Here is a 23,446-nt window from a genome sequence, read left to right as displayed (position 1 = left end):
CGATACCAATCAGATTTGTGTGAGTCGTGTCACCTATGGTTTTTATAATATTACCATTAGTGTCGTTACATTTCTGTTAAAAAACTTTACTCGTTAACCATTGTGTTTGTAAGTTGTAACCGCCTGTAAATCTGTAACCACCGTTACGTTTAGTGTGTGTTCATGTGCAATCATAACCAAACGACGACGTTTTACACCGCACTAGCTTATTAATTCCACCGGAATCGATCGCCTCCGGTCATCTCCAACCGGCTAATCTCCGATCGGTTTGGTTTCCGGTACTCCTTTTAATCATTTCGGCACATTATTAATTCAATTTGGGTGTTAATTGCTATCGTACAAACATTTAATTAATATGATCGTCAGTCATTACTCATTACTTATTAGTTATTTCACTCGTAAAGCCCTAATTCAGTAATTCTCACTCTACTTCAGTTATTTAAGCTATACACATTACATTTTATTATGTAGATCTGAACTAATAATTAATTAAAATGTTAATCACATGTGTTTAGATGAACTAAGCTAGAATGCATAAATACTGTGTAACTCTAATATATAGATCACTTAAGAAATATGTGTTGAATGTTTTAAGTGCTTAAGATCTATGAATGCTTTTGTCTTACGGAATATTATTAATAATATTAAGAATACGAAGCGAAAAGAAGTTTAAACTTGTATCTCTTTTGGATAACGTGATTGATACAACGTTACAACTGGCTTAAGTTCCATGTAATATAGACTAAACATGATTAAATACACGCGCGCGCGTGTGTATATGTATATACTATATTACATGGAACTTAAGCCAATCGTAATGTCGTATCCATCAAGTTATCCGAAAGAAACACAAGCTTCAACTTCTTTTCACTTCATATTCTTAATATTATTAATAATGTTTGAAGTGCTTAAGATCTATGAATGCTTTGGTGCTACGAAATATGAATAATATTAAGAATATGAAGTTAAAAAAAGTGTAAGCATGAAATTGTTTGGATATCTTGATTAATACGGCATTACGTCTCGCTTAAGTTTCATGTAATATAGATTAAACATGATTAAATACACACACGCGCATACGCGTGTATGTGTATGTGTATGTATATGTATATATTGGAACTTAAGCTTAGTCGTAATGCCGCATCCATCAAGTTATCCAAACGAAACACAAGCTTGAACTTCTTTTTTACTTAATATTCTTGATGTCATTCATATTTCATGACACAAAAACGTTCATAGATTTTATGCACTTTAAACTTTCTACGATTAGATCTTAAGTGATGTTACTGATGTATTTATATATATGCAGATTGCATAACTTATTTATTTATGTTTAGTGTTTAATAAATAATGACATGCTTTTGGTATTTCAGAGGAACTCATGAAGCATGCTCCAAAATTAGATGATCTTATCGCTGAAAGTCTGTATCCAATAACATCGTCTGCTAATGAATATGATGGAAGAAGTGAAGGATCTGGGAATAAATTTGGGGTTTTAAGTACAAAAACTGGTTTAACATTTATTGATAAGCACATTGATGTTCATGAAGAAGAAGGATATATCACCATTCCATGCAGTAATCCCTTGTTATTTTCTCTTCATTACTTTGTTTTACTCTATCAAGTAATAATATGTTTGTATGTATGTGTATATATATATATATATATAAAATAATTTAAATCATACTTATGCAGAAGAGCTTCCTGATAATTGGAATGAAGAACCAGACATGCTACAATTTAAAACCTTGGACCGCCCCTTTGTTTTTCCAGGTAATTTGTCTTTTTATAATACGTATTTCTCTTCATTTCCGTTTTGTGGTAAATCTTTGCGTTTTCTTTGAACGAAGGTGAACAAGTTCGAATTGTAGCATGCTTATCGGCATGCAAGCATGGAGAATACATAAGGCAGGCAAAAGAGTTGTTGAAAAGGTTTAAAAGCTCTCATTTTTTTACTCGAATTGCCGAGTCAGATGAAGCACTTTGGTCAAGAAGGAAAACCAATGAAACAAATGAAGGAAAATTCATTCAAGTCGAATCTTGTAACGATTATGCGGAAGTTGAAAGAGGAAGTCTTGATGCTAGCACATCAGGTGGAATTGCAAAAAATGATGTCAAATGTAGCCAACTAGCTAATGGAGACATAGTGGTACGTTTCATACTTTGCTAAATGATATTTATAGGAGGTGTTTGGATTATGCATTTGAAACTGTTTATCTGATTATTATGACTTGTAGTCACAATGATCATCTTTTAACCTAACTTGAAAAACGTTTCTTTCATAGTTTCATGTCTCAAGAAGTAAATCGTTTTTTCACAAGAATGTTCCTTTTGGTCATTTTATGATATATTAGTTATTGAGTAATCAGAAATTTCCAAACAAACAGATTCTGCATCTTAGCATCTGATTGTATGGGGTTAAAGTAAAATAAAATCACTTAACTACCCTTATTTATGCTAATTTGAGAAAAAATTTACTCTCACATCCAAAATCTCTCTTTTTCACACGAATGTCGTTTTTGGTCATTTCATATGTTAAGTTGTTAAATAGTTAGAACTCCAAAACCCTTAAAACAACTGATTATTTGATTACTGACAGATTTTTTTTTTAAATTTCTTATTATCTAAGGATAAAATAAGTACTAGCCACAACAAAAACCAATTAACGATTGATGCTTGGTAGAATAAAATTATACTTTCATCTCACAAGACATCTCATTTTTTCACAAGAATGGCATTTTTCGTCATTTTATATCTTAATTATAAAATAAACGAAAGTTTCCATGCACTAAGAACATATGATTATATGGTTATTACAACTTCAAGCAACTTTAATCAGTCAATTACTATATACCATGACTTGTTTGACTACCAATGTTATCTGACTCGGTTTATATATTATCACACATATTCATAGTTAACTAGTTATTTCATAGAGGTAATGTGTTATACATTCCTTATATGTATTCTGTTTTCCTGTTTGGAAGGATGCAGGTGCTTTTACAGGTAAATATTAGTGTGGACTTCTTACAAAATCCAATCTTGGAAATTCTTCAGTTTGAAAAATATGAAAACTTGGGTCAATCCGAACACGACCCATATGGCGATCTCTTAAATTGGATACTTCCAGTACACAATTCTCGTGTTTTATCTCCTCAAGAACCAGGCCGGATTTTGAGTGCTAGAACCTCAATAACAAAACCGAATCCAAATTCATTTGGTTCTCAGAATTTTTTATTAGGTCAAGTTAGAAGCCATTCGATGCCATCATTTTCATCAACAAGTGCACAAACTTCTACCTTTTCAAACGGTGAAGAACTCTTATCTTTCCGGGGGGTATCCCTGGAGCCCGAACGGTTTTCGGTTTGTTGTGGGCTTGAAGGAATTTACACTCCTGGTCGAAGATGGAGAAGGAAAATTGATATTATACAACCGTTAGAGATTTGCTGTTTTGCTGCTGATTGCAATACAAAAGATCTTCTTTGTGTTCAAATAAAGGTATAAACTTGTTTACAACTTTTTACTAGGTTTGTAAATGAACCACACGTTCATGAACTGTTCGGCGAGAAGTTTGTTTATGTTCTGTTTATTTAATAAACAAAGGAACATGAACACGTGTCTCGTTCGTTCATTTATGTTTGTGAACGTTCATTCATTTAAATTTTTGTTCCTCCGTTCGTTTATGCTTATTTATATCTGTTACTGTCTGTTTGTTTATGCTCGTTCGTTAGTAACATTTAAATTTTTCTAAGCCTGTTAAAATTTAGTCTGGTTATAATAACTTTTTAGGCCCATTACAATGTAGTCTAGTTTTAATAACTTTTTAGGCCCAACGCATTGTTCACATTTACTTTTAATTGGTTTTAGTTAAGTTATATTCATTCATCTATGTTCATGAACCGTTTGTTTATACTTTTAAAGAACAAACACGTTAGTTCTCTCAATGAATGAACACAAACAAGAAAACCTCATCTGTTTAGTTGTTTGTGTTCGGTTAAAGTTAAACAAACAAACACGCACATGGTTCGTTTGGTTCGCTTACAAGCCTATTTGTTACAGAAAAAATGGAAAATGTCAAAAGAGCTCTGGATTTTTGTTGATCTGAAGTTTAGTCCCTAGACTTTATTTTTAACAAATTTGTTCTTTTTTTCGTGATTAAGTCCCTACACTATATATAAAGGATCTTTTCATCAAGATTTTATAAGCTTAATCATGCAAAAACAGAAGTCCAGGGTTTTTCGGCCATTTGTTCCATAATTAAGTTTACATTTTACCTAATTATATGTTTAAAACATGATTAAGCAGAATGTTTGTCCACAACACACTCCAGATATTGTTATATACTTGGATTCCATAACACTTGTATTTGAGGAAACTTCAAAAGGCGGTGCCCCTATGTATTTACCAATTGCATGTGTTGAAAGCGGAAACGACTATGGCTTGCCCGATTTACCCCTCAGGTTAACCATCTCAAATTTCTGTAGTGTTTTGGCTGTGAAGGGTATTTTAGACATTTAACAAATAGCTAACTCAACCATGTTGTTTGTCAGGAAAGATGAGGAACACTCGTTCATTCTTAAACCAGCGACACCGTTTTGTAGTTCTAGTGCTGAAAGTGCAGGATCGAGCGTACGCATCTTCACCAATAAGTATCGTGGAGCCTCGTCTACTGATAAATATGCGGTTCTTGTATCATGTAGATGCAACTATACTGGTAATTAACTTACTTAATAAACCTTTTTTGTTCTTTTTAACTATAAAGTTATGTTTTATACATTTTTATTATAAGATACGCGTTCTTGCAGAATCTAGGTTGTTGTTCAAGCAACCGACTAACTGGCAACCATCTATTCAAAAGGATATTTTGATATCCGTTGCATCTCAGATGTCAAAAAAAACCCTCGGGCCCGATGACAAAAATTCTAACTTAACCGTTCAGGTTTTTATTTGGAACATATTTACTAATTACTAGTTTACTGCTACTTTAAGTTATAATATTTACACATGATTATGATCAGGTTTTAACACTGGAGGCATCAAATATGACAAACGAAGATTTAACACTAACATTACTGGCTCCATCTTTACATAACTCGCCTTTGGGAGGGGTTACTTTTTCACCACCATCACCAATGGGCCCGTTCGATAATAATAACACTAATAATATGCAAAATTCTGCACTGCATGGACTGCGTCCGGCTTCTAAGGTGCTAGATCAGAGACCTGGTGAAGGTGATGATCGTAGCCATACACCTGGCAATTTTAACGAGAAAACAATTCCCATTTCTGATGTAATTCCGAGAAGTAATCTGGGTCGTACGCATATGTGGTTGAAGAGTAGAGTTCCTCTCGGGTAAGATTCATCTTTGTTTATAGCAATAGTAACCAAGTTACATTTTATTAAAAGGTTAGTAATTTGGACTATATTTTAAAATGCAGGTGTGTTCCTTCCCGATCGACAGTTACGGTTAAACTCGAACTACTTCCGTTGACTGATGGCATAATTACGTTAGATTCTTTACAGATTAACGTTGAAAAAGGTAAAATAATAAAAATAATAATACTAATAATTTCTTTTTAAAAAGCTATAATAACCTACTTATAATATGGCATGACAGGTTTATCTTATTATATCCCCGAGACCCCGCTAAAGATATGCAACTTCTAGCATACATATTGTCGTATCGATGTTAGCTTCTAGTGTGTGTGGTTTAGCTGCGTGGAAGTGAAATGAAATGTTGTTTTTGAGTCAGTTTATTATATCGTCCGTTTACAAGTCATGTTTTGTTAGTAAAAGTTTGGTTGGCTGGGATTAATATAGGTGCTTTTAATAGAAATGTATCCTATGTTTTGTGTCTCTAAAGAAAGATGACGGTCCAACCAGGTGTTGACGGAAATCGTGCTCTAATAATTGAACGGGTCGGGCCGGTTAGTGGGGTAACAGGTCGTTTTTGGTATGGGTTAAAGTGTGAAACTACTAATCTACTGTTGCTATAATATGCAATCTAAGTTTTCAATAGGCATTGCATTATGATTTAAAGTAGACATGTACAAATCGGTTTGAATACTCAAACCGGTTCGGGTTATAAACCGATCCGGCTTGGTCAATGTTTGGTCAATACCGGTTTGGGCCAAACCAAATCTGGATAGGACCAGTTTGGATGCAAGAATATTTGACCCTATCCGGACCAATTTGGCACCAAAAGAACCCGGTTTTTGGCGTGTTTTTTTAATCGAGTCGGGTCCAACCCATTTTTAGGGAACGAGTATATGAACTAGTATACAAACTGGCGGGTTGGGTTGGGTCTAAACCGGTTTTTCTTGTTGAAGTGGATCGGGTAATAAACTGGGTTGGCGGGCCCAAGGCTCGAGTAGAATCAAGACTAGTTTATTTCGGCTGTCCGGGTTAATAATACACCAAAATGGGTTTAAAAGTCTTAATGCATATGCTCTAAATTCAATGGAAAGTGGGCAGCTAATCAGTAATTACCAATTTCCCACTAAACCTTCTTTTCAGTAAGGCATGTGATAATGTCTTTGACATGACGTAGAACATATTCGAACACAGTGTATACACAAACTTTATATTATAAATAAATCATATTATTATATTATTATACAATAAAGAAAATGAAACAAATATCTATTTTTAGCGAATCGGTCAGCGTTTCAAATTTCAAAATACTGCTACTTTTAATCAAAATTTACCCAGTGATTGATGGTTGACGGTTAACGCATCATCTGATAAGAGGTCCGCTGATCCATCAGTCTCTAGAATTTTTGAGAATAAAGAAAACATGAGGTTGACTCCTTATGTTATAGAAGAGAATTTTATTAGACCATGTGTAGTGATAACTAAGCACATATGGGCATTTTGCGACATGTGGCCTCTCAGTCAGCAATGGTTGGTTTTGTAAAAAGTGATGTAATGATAAAATGCCTCTTAAATTATTACACAATTAGTATTTTTAATTTTTTTTTAAATATAATTATATATAAAGAGAGAAAAAAATGTAATTGGACAACCATTCCCCCACCGCCGTTGTATACACGACATTCCAACCCAAAATTAAGCTCAAAACTTTGGGAGCGGGGCTTTTTCGCCAGTACGCATGGTCTTACGACCCTGTCAGACGCTAACAACATTCGAATACGAGACTTATTTAAAAATAATATTATTTTGTGCACTTCATTTTTTTAGCATAATATTTTCTTGTGCCTTGAATCCAACCTTTTGGGGCATCATGTATATGAAAAAACATGGCTAAACTCTAAACTATCAACCTCATTAACTAGGTCAAAAGTCACTATTACCTCAGACTATCATGTTTCAAAAGGAATGTAGATAAAGTAAACCTTAAATAGACTTTTAAGTTGGAAAATTCAAATATCTTTCTAATCCTAAGAATTATATCCACCAATGAAATGTAGTTGAAAATTGTGGATTTTAAAGAGATTAAGTTACATATTCTTATATAGTTCACTCTAAATAAGAAAGTTAGAAATAAATCTAAATTTTCAAAGCACTAGAAAACATTTAAAAAAATAATAATAAATAAATAAAAATAACTCTGAATAATCTTCAAAAATATGCCCTCTAATATTTCTTAATATCATTTCTACAATATCCATTTATACAATAAAATACTGTGTAAACGAGTCGAGTTGCTTGTAAGCTTGTTAAACTAGGATCAACAGAAAGCTCGTTTGGTTATCAAACCCAAGCTCGAGCCTTGTGTATTTTTAAGTTTTACCACTTTTTGAACTCTATGTATTAATTTAGCACTACACATTCGAGCTAGAGGTAAGCTTTGGCTCGTTTAAAGTACTACACGAGCACAAGTCAAGCTTAGACACCAATAAGATATTTTTTTCTCAAAATATATACTATGTATATAACTTTAATCAACAAATAAATAAGCAAGCCGAGCCCAAGTTTGAAAAAAACAACTCACAAATCAAACTCAAGCTTTAGAAAAAACGCTCGAAACGAGCTGAGCTCAATCTTGGGCTGGGCTTAACTCATTTACAACCCTAAATAAAATAAATGCATTTAGTCATTATATGTAAACATATTTTCATAAAAAAAGTCAAATCACATGCCGTATCAAAAAATAGATGATATAAAGTCATAAACAAGTCTTTAACAATGAAGAAATTAGGAACATCAAAATCCATATTATGTATTATTTATTTGATTTAGACTTTCATATACTAAAGACAGGTTTTATATATAATGGATCATGTGGTCCTTTTGTTTGATTTTGTTGCCTTCATCTTCTATGATAATAAATGCAAAATAACTTAACAAATTATAGGCTTCTAAACTGGTCAGATAATGAATTATTCGACATGAACTTCATTTATGTTAGTTTATTTAATAAACGAATAAACATAAACAATATATTTTGTTCATTTAACTACACGAACACACATGAACACATTTATTTGAACATCCGTTTATGTTCGTTCATTTGCGATTATTTTTGTTCTTTTAAATTTTAATAAATACATAAGTGATTTTATTTTATAAATATAAGCATAAACAGGGCTCGTTTGTATTATACACACACACTTGATAATATTTTATTAAAAAAGAAATTATCGCTTGTGTTCATTTATATTTAGTTAATTATATTAATTTATGTTCGTTTACGTCATTCTTCTCCTAACACCTGCACTTCACTAACATATGACCAACTGTTTTTACATTTACAACATGAAAAAAGTAAGTTTATAAATGTAGACATTTTTAAGTATAATCTTACTATAAGTCATAATATTTTAAATAATCACAAAATATTATATTGTATCCTAACAACAATCATGTATGACTCATCATTTTTTCCATAATAATAAAACAATATTACCAAAGACAAGTAATTAAATAATACTTCCTCGTTTAACATTCAATAATTATTGAATTGTTTTTTCCTCACGTAGGTTGTAATATATTCGCTTCTTGATTTTCTCTTTCTTTCTTTTTTATTTATTTATATTTTCTTTTTTAATTATATTGTTTTCTTAAATCTCTCAAAATAATTGAAAATTGGTATGAACATGAATCAATTACCGGTAATAACACGCATGCTCTCAAAGTCCTAGCGAACGTCCCATGCGTTATTTTTTATTATGTTAATATTTAAATTTAAATATAGACACCTATAATTATTTTTATTTAGACTAAGGAAATAAACCCAGCGTTGCAGGGGAAAACATTAACTGGTATAAAATATCATATATAAAAAAGTCAATAGAGAAAACATGTTACATGTTTGTTATTTGTTTAGTAGTGGTATAGTTCATACCGACCATCAAAATTAATACTATATATAATGTAGTATTAATATAATCCAAAACCTTTGATTCATCATTCATGGATGAATGCAACTGATATTACACTGTTTGTTAAAAACTTGAATCTGGTCAAATTAAGAGAGATTAAGATTAAGATGTAACTTATTTAGTTGGAGGCTTAGAGCTAAAGCTTCATGTATACATTGAGTTTCAATAAATTTGTTAGCGCAAGCGAATTAAAAAAAAACTTATTAATAACAAAATTGTATGAAATATGTTTGAAACTATAGAGTGATATTGAAATTTTGAAACTAAAGCAGTTAACTTTTTATGATAACATAAAAATGAATTTATTTAAGTAATATTTTAGTGGGTGTGGCTAAACGTACCCCCTTTACATTCATAATAGTTAGTTTAAAATATTACCATGTTAGTTTTATTTGTTTTAACAATCATAATAGTTAGTTTAAAATAAACTATAAATAAAATGAATAAAAAAAGTCTTATAGTTATCAATTATAGAACCACCTTTGAAAATAATCAATCCCAAATTTCTTATAAGAGGAAGGTTTTCGTGAATCCAAACTTCACTTAATTTGGTTATTTGCCTAACTTGAAAATGACATTACAAGATTTTAATACTCATCACTCTAATTTTGTAGCATATCATTTTGATCAATTTATTTATTAAATAATATATATAAGGACAATGGTGGCTTGATTGTTATGTGATGGTTATGGTAGTTTTGGTTGATTACTAAACTCATGCGTAGCATAGTTAACGTGAGATAATGGATGGAGTTAGTCTAGGCGGACTAATCACAACAAAATTTTACATTATAGGTTCATTCGTCCAAAAGCTTCATTTTGACTGAAATGGTTATGAAACGTAAACCACCGAGAACAAAAAAAGTTAGTTTAATTTAAATTATGACTCGTTGTTGATAATAATTTATGACGACAACTTAGCCAACAACACTACTTAACATTTTTTATTGTTGTCAAAGGTAATCTCACTCACTCAACTATCATAGAATTTCACTCGATTTCACATTTTCACATACACAAATGATTACGAATAAACTTATAAAATGTACATTTATATCTATTGTGAGCGAAATTCAATGGAAATCAGGTTAAACAATCAGTTCCGCTCACCCGAAAGATTCAAGTTTTCAAACCACACTAAGCTATTGACGGTCAAACTTTGAAATCTGAATTATCTTTAGTTTGTATTAAAGTTCTTTTTATTTCTTAAAAACTTTAAATATTTATATACCGCATGGTGACATAACATATGACGTCATCAGCCGACACGTCACCAGCACAAGTGGATATCAATACATTTGGGCGGTTTCCCGTTTCCACTCACGAAACTGACTTTAGTGATTTTATAATTAACTCCCTCATGACCACTTGTATTTAGTTGCTCAGCCAAGGGTATAATCGGCAAATCACCATTTTCTATTATTTCTGCCAACTCACAAAATAATAAATATTTAACTGATTAATAGTTTATATTATTTTAATTTTGCAAACTAGCCAAGCAACTCACAAGTTACTCAAGATCGAATGAGCCGACTATTTTAGAGCTTGAGTTTCATATGATCTTCAAATAAAACTTGGTTAATTATCGAGCCTAAGCTCGAGCCTTGTGTATTTGTATGTTTTGGCTCTTTGAACTTATACGTATTAGTCTCACAATGTCCAGCAGAGTGTAGACTCGTTTAAGATTTTTTTCAATATATATAGAAGTAATTAAACATGTATATAATTTAATTAGTAAATAATAAACGAGCGGACTCCGGGTTTCTAAAAGTGACCGACGAGTCAAGCTAGATCTTTACAAAAAGAGTTCGAATAAAGTGAGGCTCAAGCTAAAACCGAGCGTGGGTTACACCCGGTGTTGTAAAAATCCAGCAGAAAACAAGTTAAATAACCAGTTTAATATATCATGACTGATCGGGATCAATCATATTTAATCAAGATTAATCAACGTGTAGTTGGAATTTTTACAACAATAGTTACACACATGATATTATAGCACATGGTTTATAAAAAATACATATTCTCACAATAATGGAATGTTTCAATATTTGTACAATCAATTTATATTCTTTAATACTTGAAGTACATCACTATAGGTTAAATGCATCTAATATAAGTTTATATTTTTGTCTTTAAAAAGCAAATTCCTATCAAATTAAATTAATTCAAATTTTTCTAAATTTGTAGCGGCACAACAAAACGATTGACATGACATAAATGTTTCTCATCAAATGAGTAAATGACGGAATGATAATAGTCGTTAAAGATAAGTATCACATGTAAATACGTTTACATTAACTCACATGTATACTATTGTGTTACGTTTTCTTAATATCTCACACCACCAACCCACTAAGGATGAACAGGGCACCAAGCTCATCCCATCAGAACTCGTGTGGGATGTTGTAGCCCCCCCCCCCCCTTCTCTTTGAAAGTGAGCAACAATTCAATTACATTATTGAATATTAGGTAACTTGACCTTTGTCTAAGTTTTAAACTTAAATTAAATAATTAATACAACTAAAATTTATTGCAAATAATTATAGTAAATAATATCAATAATAATAATTAATACATAAAACAAGGGATATACAGCGATAAAAAAAATAAAAAGTTTGCATTGTAAACTGTCGTTTATTTTTAGAGTATTCACAATATCTTCTCCATATTATGTGAGGGTGACTTCTATATTTTTAGAGTGCGATTGTATACGCATGACGAAGAAAATATTACTATTCATTAGTAAATTTGAAGAAATGTTCATATTTTATAATTTTTTTAATATTTGTTGAAAGTGGTAGTGAAGATGTGAGAAAATGCAATGACAAAGATATAAAAAATACTATTGAATTGAAATAAGAATAAACTATAGTGATTTTTAGTGTAATTATAAAGATACATATAGATAAACGACTATAAATACTCTTAGAGGCTGTAAATTGCAATTGCACATAAAAAACTCTAAAAGTTAAAAAATAAACCCATTTAAAAGTTGTAAATAGAAAAAAGTTAAAAAAAAACTTTAAATTAGGAAAAAAAAAGCTAGATAACTTAAAAAACCATTTTTAAAATTTGAAGCAAGTTTTAAAAAAAGCCCTATAGTGATCGTGAGAAATTGGTCTAGTGGTAAGAAGTAAGTCCTCATTTAATGGAGACGCAAGTTTGATTTCACTCAGGACAGTTTGAAGGATATTCTGGTGAAAAGACGACTTGGGGCTTTAATCACAAGTTTAAACCCGACAGAGCAAGGGTTTACAAATGCCATATGATTCTTAAAAAAAATAATCTTAGACGTGAGATTCTTAATCATTAAAAAAAACTAATACTAACAAACCATTAAAACACTTCATACCACATCCAATCATGCATCCAAAATTTTTAATATAAATTGATACTTGGTATTGATATATGTTACAAATTACAAATTTCTTTTTCTTATATTGGGTTTTGAACAAGTTAAAATCTTTTTGTAAGAATAAGTTGGTTGTGGTTCAATGATAGAGAATTCATTTTATAAGTGAGAGGTAGGGGGACCAAACCTCACTACCATCAGCTTATATGGGAGATATGAGGGATGACCCTGACTTGCCAGGGTTCGAGTCCTGATCTCACCAGGTTTTACCGGCTCATTGCTGTCGTGCCGTTTGGCGGGCGTGGGGGTCGGGTTTTATCCGGTGAATCCCTCAACAGGTGGACAGCTAAGGGCTCCGTCCGTCCGGACTAATAGCCGGCTCGGGCTACCTTTAGCCAATGGGTGCTGCGTACGAGGTACTCGGCGTTACTTAGTTGGCCGTTCAAAAAAAAAATCTTTTTGTAAGATTTCAAATCTTTTTTAGTACTAGACATAGCTAGGTGGTGCCTTGTGGTGGTGTTATTGTACCCAACATTATTTCTCCATCTTCCTCTCTCATTTTTATATATGATCTAAATCTTTTTTTTTTCCCCAAATTATTATTTTTTTATAAAAAAGCTGTCATCTTGTCAAAAAAACCCATGAGTTGGGTATCATTTAAAACCTAATTTTATGTTGTATGCAAGTCAAAGACTATTGCTTTCTTCATTTTTCCAAGTGGGTTTTGACTATAACATCTAAATTCTCAATCTTGAACCAAGAAACACTTCCAAAAGTGTGAATTTTTTGGTTCTTGATGATATTCAAGAATCTTGAAACTAGGGTTTGTGTTTAAAGATGAAGTCTGGTGATGAAGAAGGTGTAAAGGTGGAAGCTTTGCATGTTTTGAGCATGAAAGATGATGAAAAGAAGATGAAGAACAAGAAAAAGAAGAAAAATGATCAAGATTTTGTAGGGTGTTGGAATAAATGGGGGTTTATTGGTAGCTGTGTTTCTTCAAGATCTAAAGTTGATAGCTCCACCAGTGGAATTAGCAGTCACTTTGGTATAAATCTTGCTTCTTGTTTTGTTTTATTTGTTAACATTATTATTATTATTATTATTATTATTATAAGTTTATCTATAATCAATTAATCATCATCTTCTTGTTGTTTGTTCTTTCATGTATTTTGTATGGTTTACAGAGATTAAAAATTAGTTTTTGATTTTGACTTTAGTTTTGTAAATTAGTAATGGTTTTTTGGACTAATTCTAACAGAATTTATAAAATTACTATTATTATTATTAATTATTGCTTCTTGATTTGTTTTATTTATTAACATTATTATTATTATTATTTATTATAAGTTTATTAATAATCAATTAATCATCATCTTGTTGCTTGTTATTTCATGTATTTTGTATTATGTTTTAAAGATTAAAAATTAGTGCTTGATTTTGACTTTAGTATTGTAAACTAGTAATGGTTTCAGAAGTCACTTTGGTATAAATCTTGCTTCTTGTTTTGTTTTGTTATATCTATTAACATTATTATTATTATTAATATAGCTTTATCCATAATCATCATCTTGTTGTTTGTTATTTCATGTATTTTGTATTATGTTTTAATGATTAAAAGTTAGTGCTTGATTTTGACTTTAGTATGATAAACTAGTAATGGTTTCAGCAGTCACATTGGTATAAATATTGCTTCTTGTTTTGTTTTATCTATTAACATTATTTTTATTATTATTAATATAACTAATCCATAATCAGTTAATCATCATCTTGTTATTTGTTCTCTCATGTATTTTGTATTATGTTTTAAAGATTAAAATTTAGTGCTTGATTTTGACTTTACTTTTGTAAATTATAATGGTTTTTGGAGTAATTCTATTATTCTAATTACTTGATGAGTTTCATATAAAATAACAGAATTTATAAAGTATTCAGATAATATGTATTAAACTATCAATCCCACCAAGAAAATAATAATCAGATGATTAATTTCAAGACTCAAAAATCTGATCTTTTTGTGCTGCAAGATTATGCAAGCTTGCATCTTTAATGTAAATAATTAATTTATTATGGATTATGATTGCAGAAACTAAATCATCCAAAAACACTAGCAAAGATCAACAAGAAATCCCGATAGCCGTCCCTAGTCCGACCAGCAACGGTGAAACCAACAAGTTGACCGCGTTAAAACCGGAAGAAGAGCTTAAAGTTTCGTCCCGGCTAAGAAAATTTGCATTTAATGATCTTAAATTGGCAACAAGAAACTTTCGGCCCGAAAGTCTTCTCGGTGAAGGGGGTTTCGGATGTGTGTTTAAAGGATGGGTTGAAGAGAATGGAACCGCGCCGGTCAAACCGGGAACCGGGCTTACGGTCGCGGTCAAAACTTTGAATCATGATGGGCTGCAGGGTCATAAAGAATGGCTGGTTAGCTACTTTCCATCTACTTTGTAAATAAAGTTGCAATCTTTGACCTTAATATTGTAATTTTAACTGTTTTTAACAGGCAGAAGTTAGTTTTTTGGGTGATCTTGTGAACCCGAATTTGGTCAAACTGATCGGTTATTGCATTGAAGACGATCAACGGTTGTTAGTGTACGAGTTCTTGCCTCGAGGGAGTTTGGAGAATCACTTATTCAGAAGTATGCTATTTTTTTATCGCTTCACAAAAATGTCATATTTTTATTAATTTATTAATATAAATATTTTGTTATTTATTTAATTTTTTCACAAAAATGTCATTTTTAGTCATTTTGTTTATTAATTTATTAATATAAATATTTTGTTATTGTAGGATCATTGCCTCTTCCATGGTCCATTAGGATGAAAATTGCTCTCGGTGCTGCAAAGGGTCTTGCTTTCCTTCACGAAGAAGCAAAAAGGCCCGTGATTTATCGCGATTTTAAAACCTCCAACATTTTGTTAGATGCGGTATGTAATAGTTTTTAAAGCCTCAGCTTATATAAGTCTTTCTTCGCGTATTCTTGAATTTATAGCAATTTATTTTCCAGGAGTACAATGCCAAATTGTCTGATTTCGGGCTTGCTAAAGATGGCCCGGAAGGTGATAAAACTCATATATCTACACGTGTCATGGGAACTTACGGTTATGCTGCGCCAGAATACGTTATGACAGGTAATTTTTTGGTTAGTTAAATTTTTTCGATAATATAGATCTTTTTATAATAATATGTCAAAAATAGTAGCATTCCTATAATTATTTTAAATAAATTGATTTAGGAGTTTTGAGCATTATAAATAACTAAATACGCTTCGGACGACTTTCGGCCCGTTTTACTCATTTAATGAGTTGTAAATGTAGGATAACCTGAATCGACTCGTTATAAGTAAACGGGTCGACCTGCCACCTCTTAACTAATTATTTCCATCTTTAAAATTGTTTGTTTTTACATTTAAACTTTTTAGGACATTTGAGTTCAAAAAGTGACGTTTATAGCTTCGGTGTGGTCTTACTCGAAATGTTGACCGGACGGAGATCAATGGACAAAAAACGTCCAAATGGCGAACACAACCTCGTAGAATGGGCCCGCCCACATTTAGGAGAACGAAGACGCTTCTACAGATTAATAGACCCTCGGTTAGAAGGTCATTTCTCAATAAAAGGAGCCCAAAAAGCAGCCCAACTCGCGGCCCGTTGTCTTAGCCGTGACCCAAAAGCCCGGCCCTTAATGAGTGAAGTTGTCGAGTGTCTTAAACCTTTACCAGCTTTAAAAGACATGGCGGGCTCGTCTTATTATTTACAGATCGCTCAACCTGAACGGGTCGGGTCAAGCCCCGACCCGAACCGGATGCGGGCCGGGTCGTTTTCAAGAAACGGGTCTCAGCATCCACGGACGCTCTCCATACCTCATGCCTCGCCAAGTCATCATCAGTTTGTGCAGGTGTCGCCGAAACCGAATGGGAAACAATAACAAAGGGCATTTTGGTAATTTTATCCATGACCCTGATGACTATGTATTGGATTGTTGTCATGAAAGTGTTGAATATTTAGTGTTATAATTTTAGAGTGAAAATGGTAACATCCTTTTTTTTTTTATCTGGGAGACTGTTAAAAGTTGTGACATGAATACTGGTATTATTATGTTAATATAGTATGTTAAATCTATATAATATTTGTTTTTTTTTTTGTTGTATTGATTGTTATAATGATGCCTAAAAATATGTAGTTTTATTTCAGTCTAAATATTCCAATTTGGCTTTATTTTTTATCCATGAGAAACTCGAGACTTTTTTGTCTTGAATGATAGAGGCTTGTTGAGAGGCCATTGGTTGAAAATTGGTGAGAATTCTTCTGGATTGAAGCTGTCAAAAACAAGATTATTTATTGCCTGCAAAATACTCCAAACTGTGATCGATGAATTTTTCCGTCATAGTTTTCTTCAGACTCAATGTTGAGTATGAACTAAAAGGCAAAATCCAAAACATCCTTCACCGAGTCTCCAAAGAACCAAGAGAAGATCTGAAGCCAATGCCTCGAGCTAACCCACATCTAATTAAAACATGATCTACCGATTCAAGACCCTGATTTTAATTACTAAACGGGAGAATTACATATTTTTCTTCATAAACTTGGTTAATTTTATATATATACCTAACCAAACATTTTAATTACATGTCTTCTTTCTAAACTCAGTTAATTATTTATATATCCAAACCAAAATTTTAAACACATACATCGTCTCCATTATGTATAAATATAACATATATATATACAGTTTTACACATTTCAACATATTTTATCAATAGCAGAGTTACAATTTTATGTCCTTTAAATATTGCGAAATTTATGGGTTTAGTCAATTTTACTACGCTCGTTGTCATTTATATAGAAAATTGTTTCATTTTTAATCATTAAAAAGGCTATAGAATTACCTATTTATCATTTTTTTAACTAGCTTATTTTTCTCTTGCATTTTTAGTAACTTTCGAGCTTTTATGATTTGAAATGAGTAAAAAGAAAGGTAACATATTATTTTATAAACTACTTTTAATTATTTTATATATTTAACTAATTTTTTCCATATTATTTTTAACCTGATGTTTTAAGTAGACTAAAATTCACAATCATTTGGTTAAAATTCATACAACTCTATCATTAAACAAACAGAGTGGTTATAAACTAGTTTTAATAAATCATACATTGAAATTTGAATAAAAATAAAGGTCAAAATAGGGCTGGCATATCGTGTATACTGTATACCCGTACACAATAAGACACAAACACGAAATGTGATTACCTGTACACGACACGAAAACTTATCTTGTACAAGCATCCCAAACAGGTATACACGATAAAACACGATAAGAGCTGGTTAGAAACACATATTCGACAACCTGTTTAGTGAAACAAAAGTCAGAGATGGAATGCTCGTAAGTGGTGACTACTGAGAAACATAGAGTGAGAAAATTTTAAGTATTTTCGGTTTATGATAACTTATAATTATATTTATATAGGTACTTAACATTTACTTAACATGCAAACAATTATTTTACCTGTTTAGATACGAAAATTAACTGATAAATTCGCGTCTAACTGTTTAGTACACAAAACCCTTTAAGGTCTTACTTGTTACCTGTTAAAATCGTGTAAATACGTGTCACATGTATAAATTGCCAGCCCTAGGTAAAATACTATTTTTACAAACTATTTATATGGTAAATTGGTAAAATATTAAATTTATGTTCTGAGTAGATACATATAAATTATATAATTACAAAATAATAATTTAGGAATGTACTTGTGGAACACAACGTGCTTGTTTTCCGGCAACACAACACCACTTCCCTTCTGACGTCAGCAAACAGCAGTCACCAAACTACCTACGAGGTTGTTATGTTCTGTCGTTTTTGATACGAGGTAACTAACAGATCTCATCTACTTATTCGATGCTTACAATGTTTTAATCTCCGACTTGTACTTTAGGGTTTGTTTCAAACATAGATTAATTGATGATGAATACCAATTGGGTTTATTTATTTATTTTTATTTTTTATTATGTATTCTTTTTAATTTATAAAAATTTATAAAGTTTATAGATGCATGTAGCTTGTAATCTATATATGTTTAACTTCGTGATCTTGAGCTTCATATGTACTTTAGTGAGTGACATATGTTTTAGTTATTATTATTATTATTATTATTATTATTATGTATACAAAAATGAAAAAAAGTTATAAGTAAAAAAATTATTGGTTAGACGCGGTTTTCACGAGTTTTTAAGTATATGGCTATATATATAACAAAATAAACAGGTTAGTGTATGATCATGGTTGTAAAAGTCCCGCCTAGGCGCTGTAAATTGGTCAAAATAAAAAATTTTATAGATTAAATTTGGTATATATATGTAAATTTGGAATTTACATACAAATTCTCATCGGGTTAATCAGTATTAATCTGGATTAATCATTTCTCCCTGTCCCACCACCTGACTAGCGCCTAGCGAGTTTTACAACACTGTGTATGATTTAAAGGATTCATAGTTTTTGGTATGACAAAGGAACAAAGTTACAAAACCTTCAATATTCGCATAGATAGTTAATTACCGACTCGATTACTAATACTAATAACCACGGATCAAACTACTCAACGAAAATATATAATTTAATGTAGTCTAAAATACGATAATGTTGTAGGTTTTCGTGATATTTGACTCGAGTTTAGGATTCCTTACCTTGTTAATAAGGTACGGATATATATCCTTTTTACTCCATTTAGTACAGGATGTATCAGTAATTTAAAAAATTAAAAATTTTTATATCAAAATTTGTAAAATATGAAATAAAAAAATTAAAAATAAAAAAAAATTAAAAATTAAAGGAGCCCGGCTCGACGAGCTCGATAAAGAAAACGAGCCGAGCTCGAGCACACTCTGGCTCGTTTACAGCCCTAGCTCAGACGTGCTTTTGTTTTTTTCTTAGTGCACGTCAGGTTACGACAACGGCATGACCAAGCTTCCGGATAATATTATCCGCTCATCCATGGCTCCTTCATTCTTCAAGATTCTGGAAAACCCGTCCGCCCCTCACTTCGTACGCACTCGTTTTCTTCATCGACTCTCTTATTTTCATGTAACTTTCATGAACAAAACCGTTACATTTTGCAGATACTGCCCCCTGAATTTGTAGGTCCACACATGGGGTCCGAACTTGCGGAAGACCTGGTAACGTTAACCGCAACCGGAGGACGTTCCTGGATATTAAAGATCGAACAAGTTGGTGAGAGTTACCGGTTCACCAACGGGTGGAAACAAGTGGTTAAAGATATCCCGTTGGGGTACTGGGAAACTCTTGTTTTTCACCTCGTTGATGAATATGCTTTTAGTATGACAGTATATAGTCGGAACGGGTGTGAACTACTTCTGCCCGTGAAAAAAGAACCGTATGATGATGACGATGAGCGTGTTTATGATGAGTGTGAAAATGTTATTGTTATTGAAGATGACGAAGAAGAGAAAGAAAGCGATAATGTGGAAGGTGATGTTGAAAAGAATGAAGCTAGTGTTACTGAAACCACTGAACCCAAGGTACGTATATGCAAATTACGATAATAGTAGAGGTGGACAAAAGAACCAGTTAACCGAACCGAAATTGGACAAAACCGACCAAAAAGTGGTCAAAACTCGAACCGAAACCGATCGTAACCTGATCAAGAAACCGGTTCAACCCGAACTGAAACCGATTATTTTGACTTTTATTGACCAAACCGAACCGGTTTCGGGTTTTAAACAGGTTTGTGCACCTCTAGACTAGGGTTGTAAGTGGACCGATCCGGACCAGACCTTGTCCGTCCGTTAAGCTTTTGTTGGAAAGACGGACCGGTTCATGAACACCCTGCCGAATGAAATTTCGTGTCCGTGTCCGTTTGTATCTGTTCGTTAATACTGGAGCAAATTGGTTCGTTATTATTGTCTGTGTCCGTTTGTGTCGTTAATGTTGTCGTTAATTTCGTGTCCGTGTCCGTTTGTGTCTGTTCGTTAATACTGGTTCGAAAAAGTACTTTCACGAACATCCTTTGTCTGTGTTCGTCCGTTAAGCTTACCGAACAAGAATGTTTTGTCCGTGCCCGGCTCGTTTATTAAACGAACGGGCATAAACGAACTTCCGCCGAACGGACAACCAGATGTCCGGTTCGCTTACAACACTATCTAGATAATAAAACTTTGTTACACTTGATTCTGTGACATTTAAGCATGTTGGTACTCTTAGGCTGTGAAGCGGAAGAGGCGGCGACAGAAAAAGCAATCTCGGACATCCAGTGAAAGGACGCGAAAGCAGCCTCGGACATCCGGTGAAAATACTGTGACTGAGGTGAAGCGGAAAATGGGTAGGCCTCGAAAGCAGCCTCGAACATCCAGTGAAATTACTGCAATTGAGGTGAAGCGGAAAATGGGGAGGCCTCGAAAGCAGCCTCGGGCATCCAGTGAAAGCCCGCAAAAGCAGCCGCAGACATCCGGTGAAAAAACTGTGACTGAGGTGAAGCAGAAAATGGGGAGGCCTCGAAAGCAGCCTCGGACATCCAGTGATAGCCCGCAAAAGCAGCCGCAGACATCCGGTGAAAAAATTGTGACTGAGGTGAAGCCGAAAATGGGGAGGCCTCGAAAGCATCCTCAGGCATCTAGTGAAAAAACTGTGACTGAGGTTAAGCGGAAAATGGGGAGGCCTCGGAAACAGCCTCAGACATCCAGTGAAAAACCTGTGACTGAGGTTAAGCGGAATACGAGGAGGCCTCGAAAGCAGTCTCAGACATCCAATGGAAGGCCTCGAAAGCAGCCTTCGACATCCATTGAAAATACTGTGACCGAGGTGAAGCGGGAAATGGGAAGGCCTCGAAAGCAGCCTCAAAGTGAAAAAACTGTGAGTGAGGCGAAGCGGAAAATGGGGAGGCCTCGAAAACAGCCTCAGACATCCAGTGAAAGCCCGCGAAAGCAGCCTTGGACATCCCGTGAAAGCCCGCAAAAGCAGCCTCAGACATCCAGTGAAATTGCTGTGAAGCGGAAAATGGGGAGACCTCGAAAGCAGCCTCAGACATCTAGTGAAAGCCCGCGAAAGCAGCCTCAGACATCCAGTGAAATTGCTGTGAAGCGGAAAATGGGGAGACCTCGAAAGCAGCCTCAGACATCCAATGAAATTGCTGTGAAGCGGAAAATAGGGAGGCCTCGAAAGCAGCCTCAGAAATCCCGTGAAAGCCCGCAAACGCAGTCTGAGTCATCCAGTGAAATTACTGTGATTGCTGTGAAGCGGAAAATGGGGAGGCCTCGAAAGCAGCCTCGGGTATTCTTCGAATTTCCAGCGACGGAATTGGTGGATCGGTTGAGGGGGCAATACGCTCGTGCGCGTGGTGGTGGAAAGACCGTATGAAAATGCCACCTAAGCGCGCGAGACGTAGAAGGTTATATTTGTGTTAGTATTTTTAAACTTATTAATGTTATGTATTCTTACATTCAATATTTATAACATTAGTGTGATATCAGGATGTTATTATTATGTATTGGTTTTTGACTTTTTGTTGTCTTGTTTTACTCTAAATGTTGACTATGAGGAAGTCAATGGTGGGCTCATCTTATTACTTGCAGACTTTTAAAGCTATACGGGCCGAGCCGGGCCGGTTTCAAGTAACGGGCAGCAGCATCCACGAACCCGATACCTCAAGCTTCTGCTAATCATCATCTGTTTTCAAGAAACGGGCAACCACATCTACGAAATTCTAGGGGTGTAAACGAGCCGAGCCCGGGATTGATTGGGCTTGAGGTTGGCCCGCTTAACTTATAGATTATTCGGGCTCAGCTAGTAAGTAATATTTCGAACCTGTGCTCGGCTCGTTTATTAGTTGTTAATTAATTTATATGTGTTTTTATAATTATTTTTTATATTGATTTAATTATAAGTTTATATATAACATAATGTATGATTTACTTATTTTATCATAGCTTTATGCATAAGATTAATTATTAAATTGATATATATTAAATATATTAGTGAAAATTTATATAAATAACAGACTCGTTTAGGATCGCAAGTTGGCTCAACCTGGTTAAGTGAAACTCGAGCCTGGCCTCGTTTAAGCTCAACTCGATTTGAGCTTTTATTCGATCAGATCTCAAGCAATTCGCAAGCGACCTGCTCGTTTACACCCACTATCCTACTCTTCAAACTTGGAAATAATTAATAATTAAAATAATCAACAAACTTTATCTTAAACATTATGATTAATATAAAATAAACTTAAGACTCCAAGAAAAACCAAAACTCTTAAACTTTATATCTTCATCATAACCGTCTCTTGAGATCTTCCATACTACCTTATACTTACGTATTAGTCATTCAGGTCATTCAAGTTGATATTGTATCAAATTTTCGCATATGTTTGCAATATTTAGTAAATTCTAGATTTTAATGTACATTCTATAAAGTTATAAACCTTAGTTATAAAAATAAACATTTTGAGTTGTAACCTCCATAAAGAAACAATATATTTAACTTACCATATTTATATTTCATAAACATATTTACCCAATATATCCCATTTATATATTAACTTTTACCCGAGTTAAAATCTTTCACATAACATTATGCAAACGCCTTCTTCATTCTTCAAGATTATTCTTGATCCATCTGCATGCAACCTGGTATTCATCTTCTTCACAAACTCAAAATTTTATTATTTTTATATGATTATTATTTTATTATTATGGTATATTGGTGGTTATTAATCTCAACTACTGTTTTTTGGTCCCTG

At 33.1% G+C, this 23,446-nt stretch overlaps 4 protein-coding genes across 4 annotated transcripts; all 4 read left to right on the top strand.

Moving 5' to 3' along the window:
* Positions 1-119: 119 nt before the first annotated feature.
* Positions 120-5,668, top strand: LOC143546464 (uncharacterized). Its single transcript, XM_077038133.1, has 11 exons — positions 120-266; positions 1,374-1,577; positions 1,696-1,773; positions 1,851-2,149; positions 2,995-3,498; positions 4,306-4,460; positions 4,551-4,714; positions 4,806-4,939; positions 5,019-5,353; positions 5,440-5,540; positions 5,619-5,668. Exons 2-11 carry the CDS (start codon positions 1,382-1,384, stop codon positions 5,666-5,668), a joined length of 2,016 nt encoding a protein of 671 aa, XP_076894248.1. The 5' UTR covers positions 120-266; positions 1,374-1,381.
* A 7,585-nt stretch (positions 5,669-13,253) lies between these two features.
* On the top strand, positions 13,254-16,778 carry LOC143546482 (serine/threonine-protein kinase PBL34-like). Its single transcript, XM_077038145.1, has 6 exons — positions 13,254-13,742; positions 14,781-15,118; positions 15,198-15,333; positions 15,486-15,622; positions 15,703-15,826; positions 16,117-16,778. The coding sequence occupies exons 1-6, from the start codon at positions 13,535-13,537 to the stop codon at positions 16,620-16,622; spliced, it is 1,449 nt and encodes a 482-aa protein (XP_076894260.1). The 5' UTR covers positions 13,254-13,534; the 3' UTR covers positions 16,623-16,778.
* Positions 16,779-19,653: 2,875 nt separating this feature from the next.
* Positions 19,654-20,286, top strand: LOC143546463 (B3 domain-containing protein At5g18000-like). The gene is made up of 2 exons (XM_077038132.1): positions 19,654-19,740; positions 19,815-20,286. Exons 1-2 carry the CDS (start codon positions 19,654-19,656, stop codon positions 20,256-20,258), a joined length of 531 nt encoding a protein of 176 aa, XP_076894247.1. The 3' UTR covers positions 20,259-20,286.
* Positions 20,287-20,589: 303 nt separating this feature from the next.
* On the top strand, positions 20,590-22,393 carry LOC143546452 (uncharacterized). Its single transcript, XM_077038115.1, has 2 exons — positions 20,590-20,769; positions 20,831-22,393. The coding sequence occupies exon 2, from the start codon at positions 21,031-21,033 to the stop codon at positions 22,066-22,068; it is 1,038 nt and encodes a 345-aa protein (XP_076894230.1). The 5' UTR covers positions 20,590-20,769; positions 20,831-21,030; the 3' UTR covers positions 22,069-22,393.
* The last annotated feature ends 1,053 nt before the right edge of the window (positions 22,394-23,446 follow it).

Source organism: Bidens hawaiensis, unplaced genomic scaffold (genome assembly GCF_021521415.1).
Source record: "Bidens hawaiensis isolate Kalapana, Puna unplaced genomic scaffold, B.hawaiensis_p1.1 tig00014352_1, whole genome shotgun sequence".
Classification (NCBI taxonomy): Eukaryota; Viridiplantae; Streptophyta; class Magnoliopsida; order Asterales; family Asteraceae; genus Bidens; species Bidens hawaiensis.
This window is presented reverse-complemented; position numbering and strand designations above follow the sequence as displayed.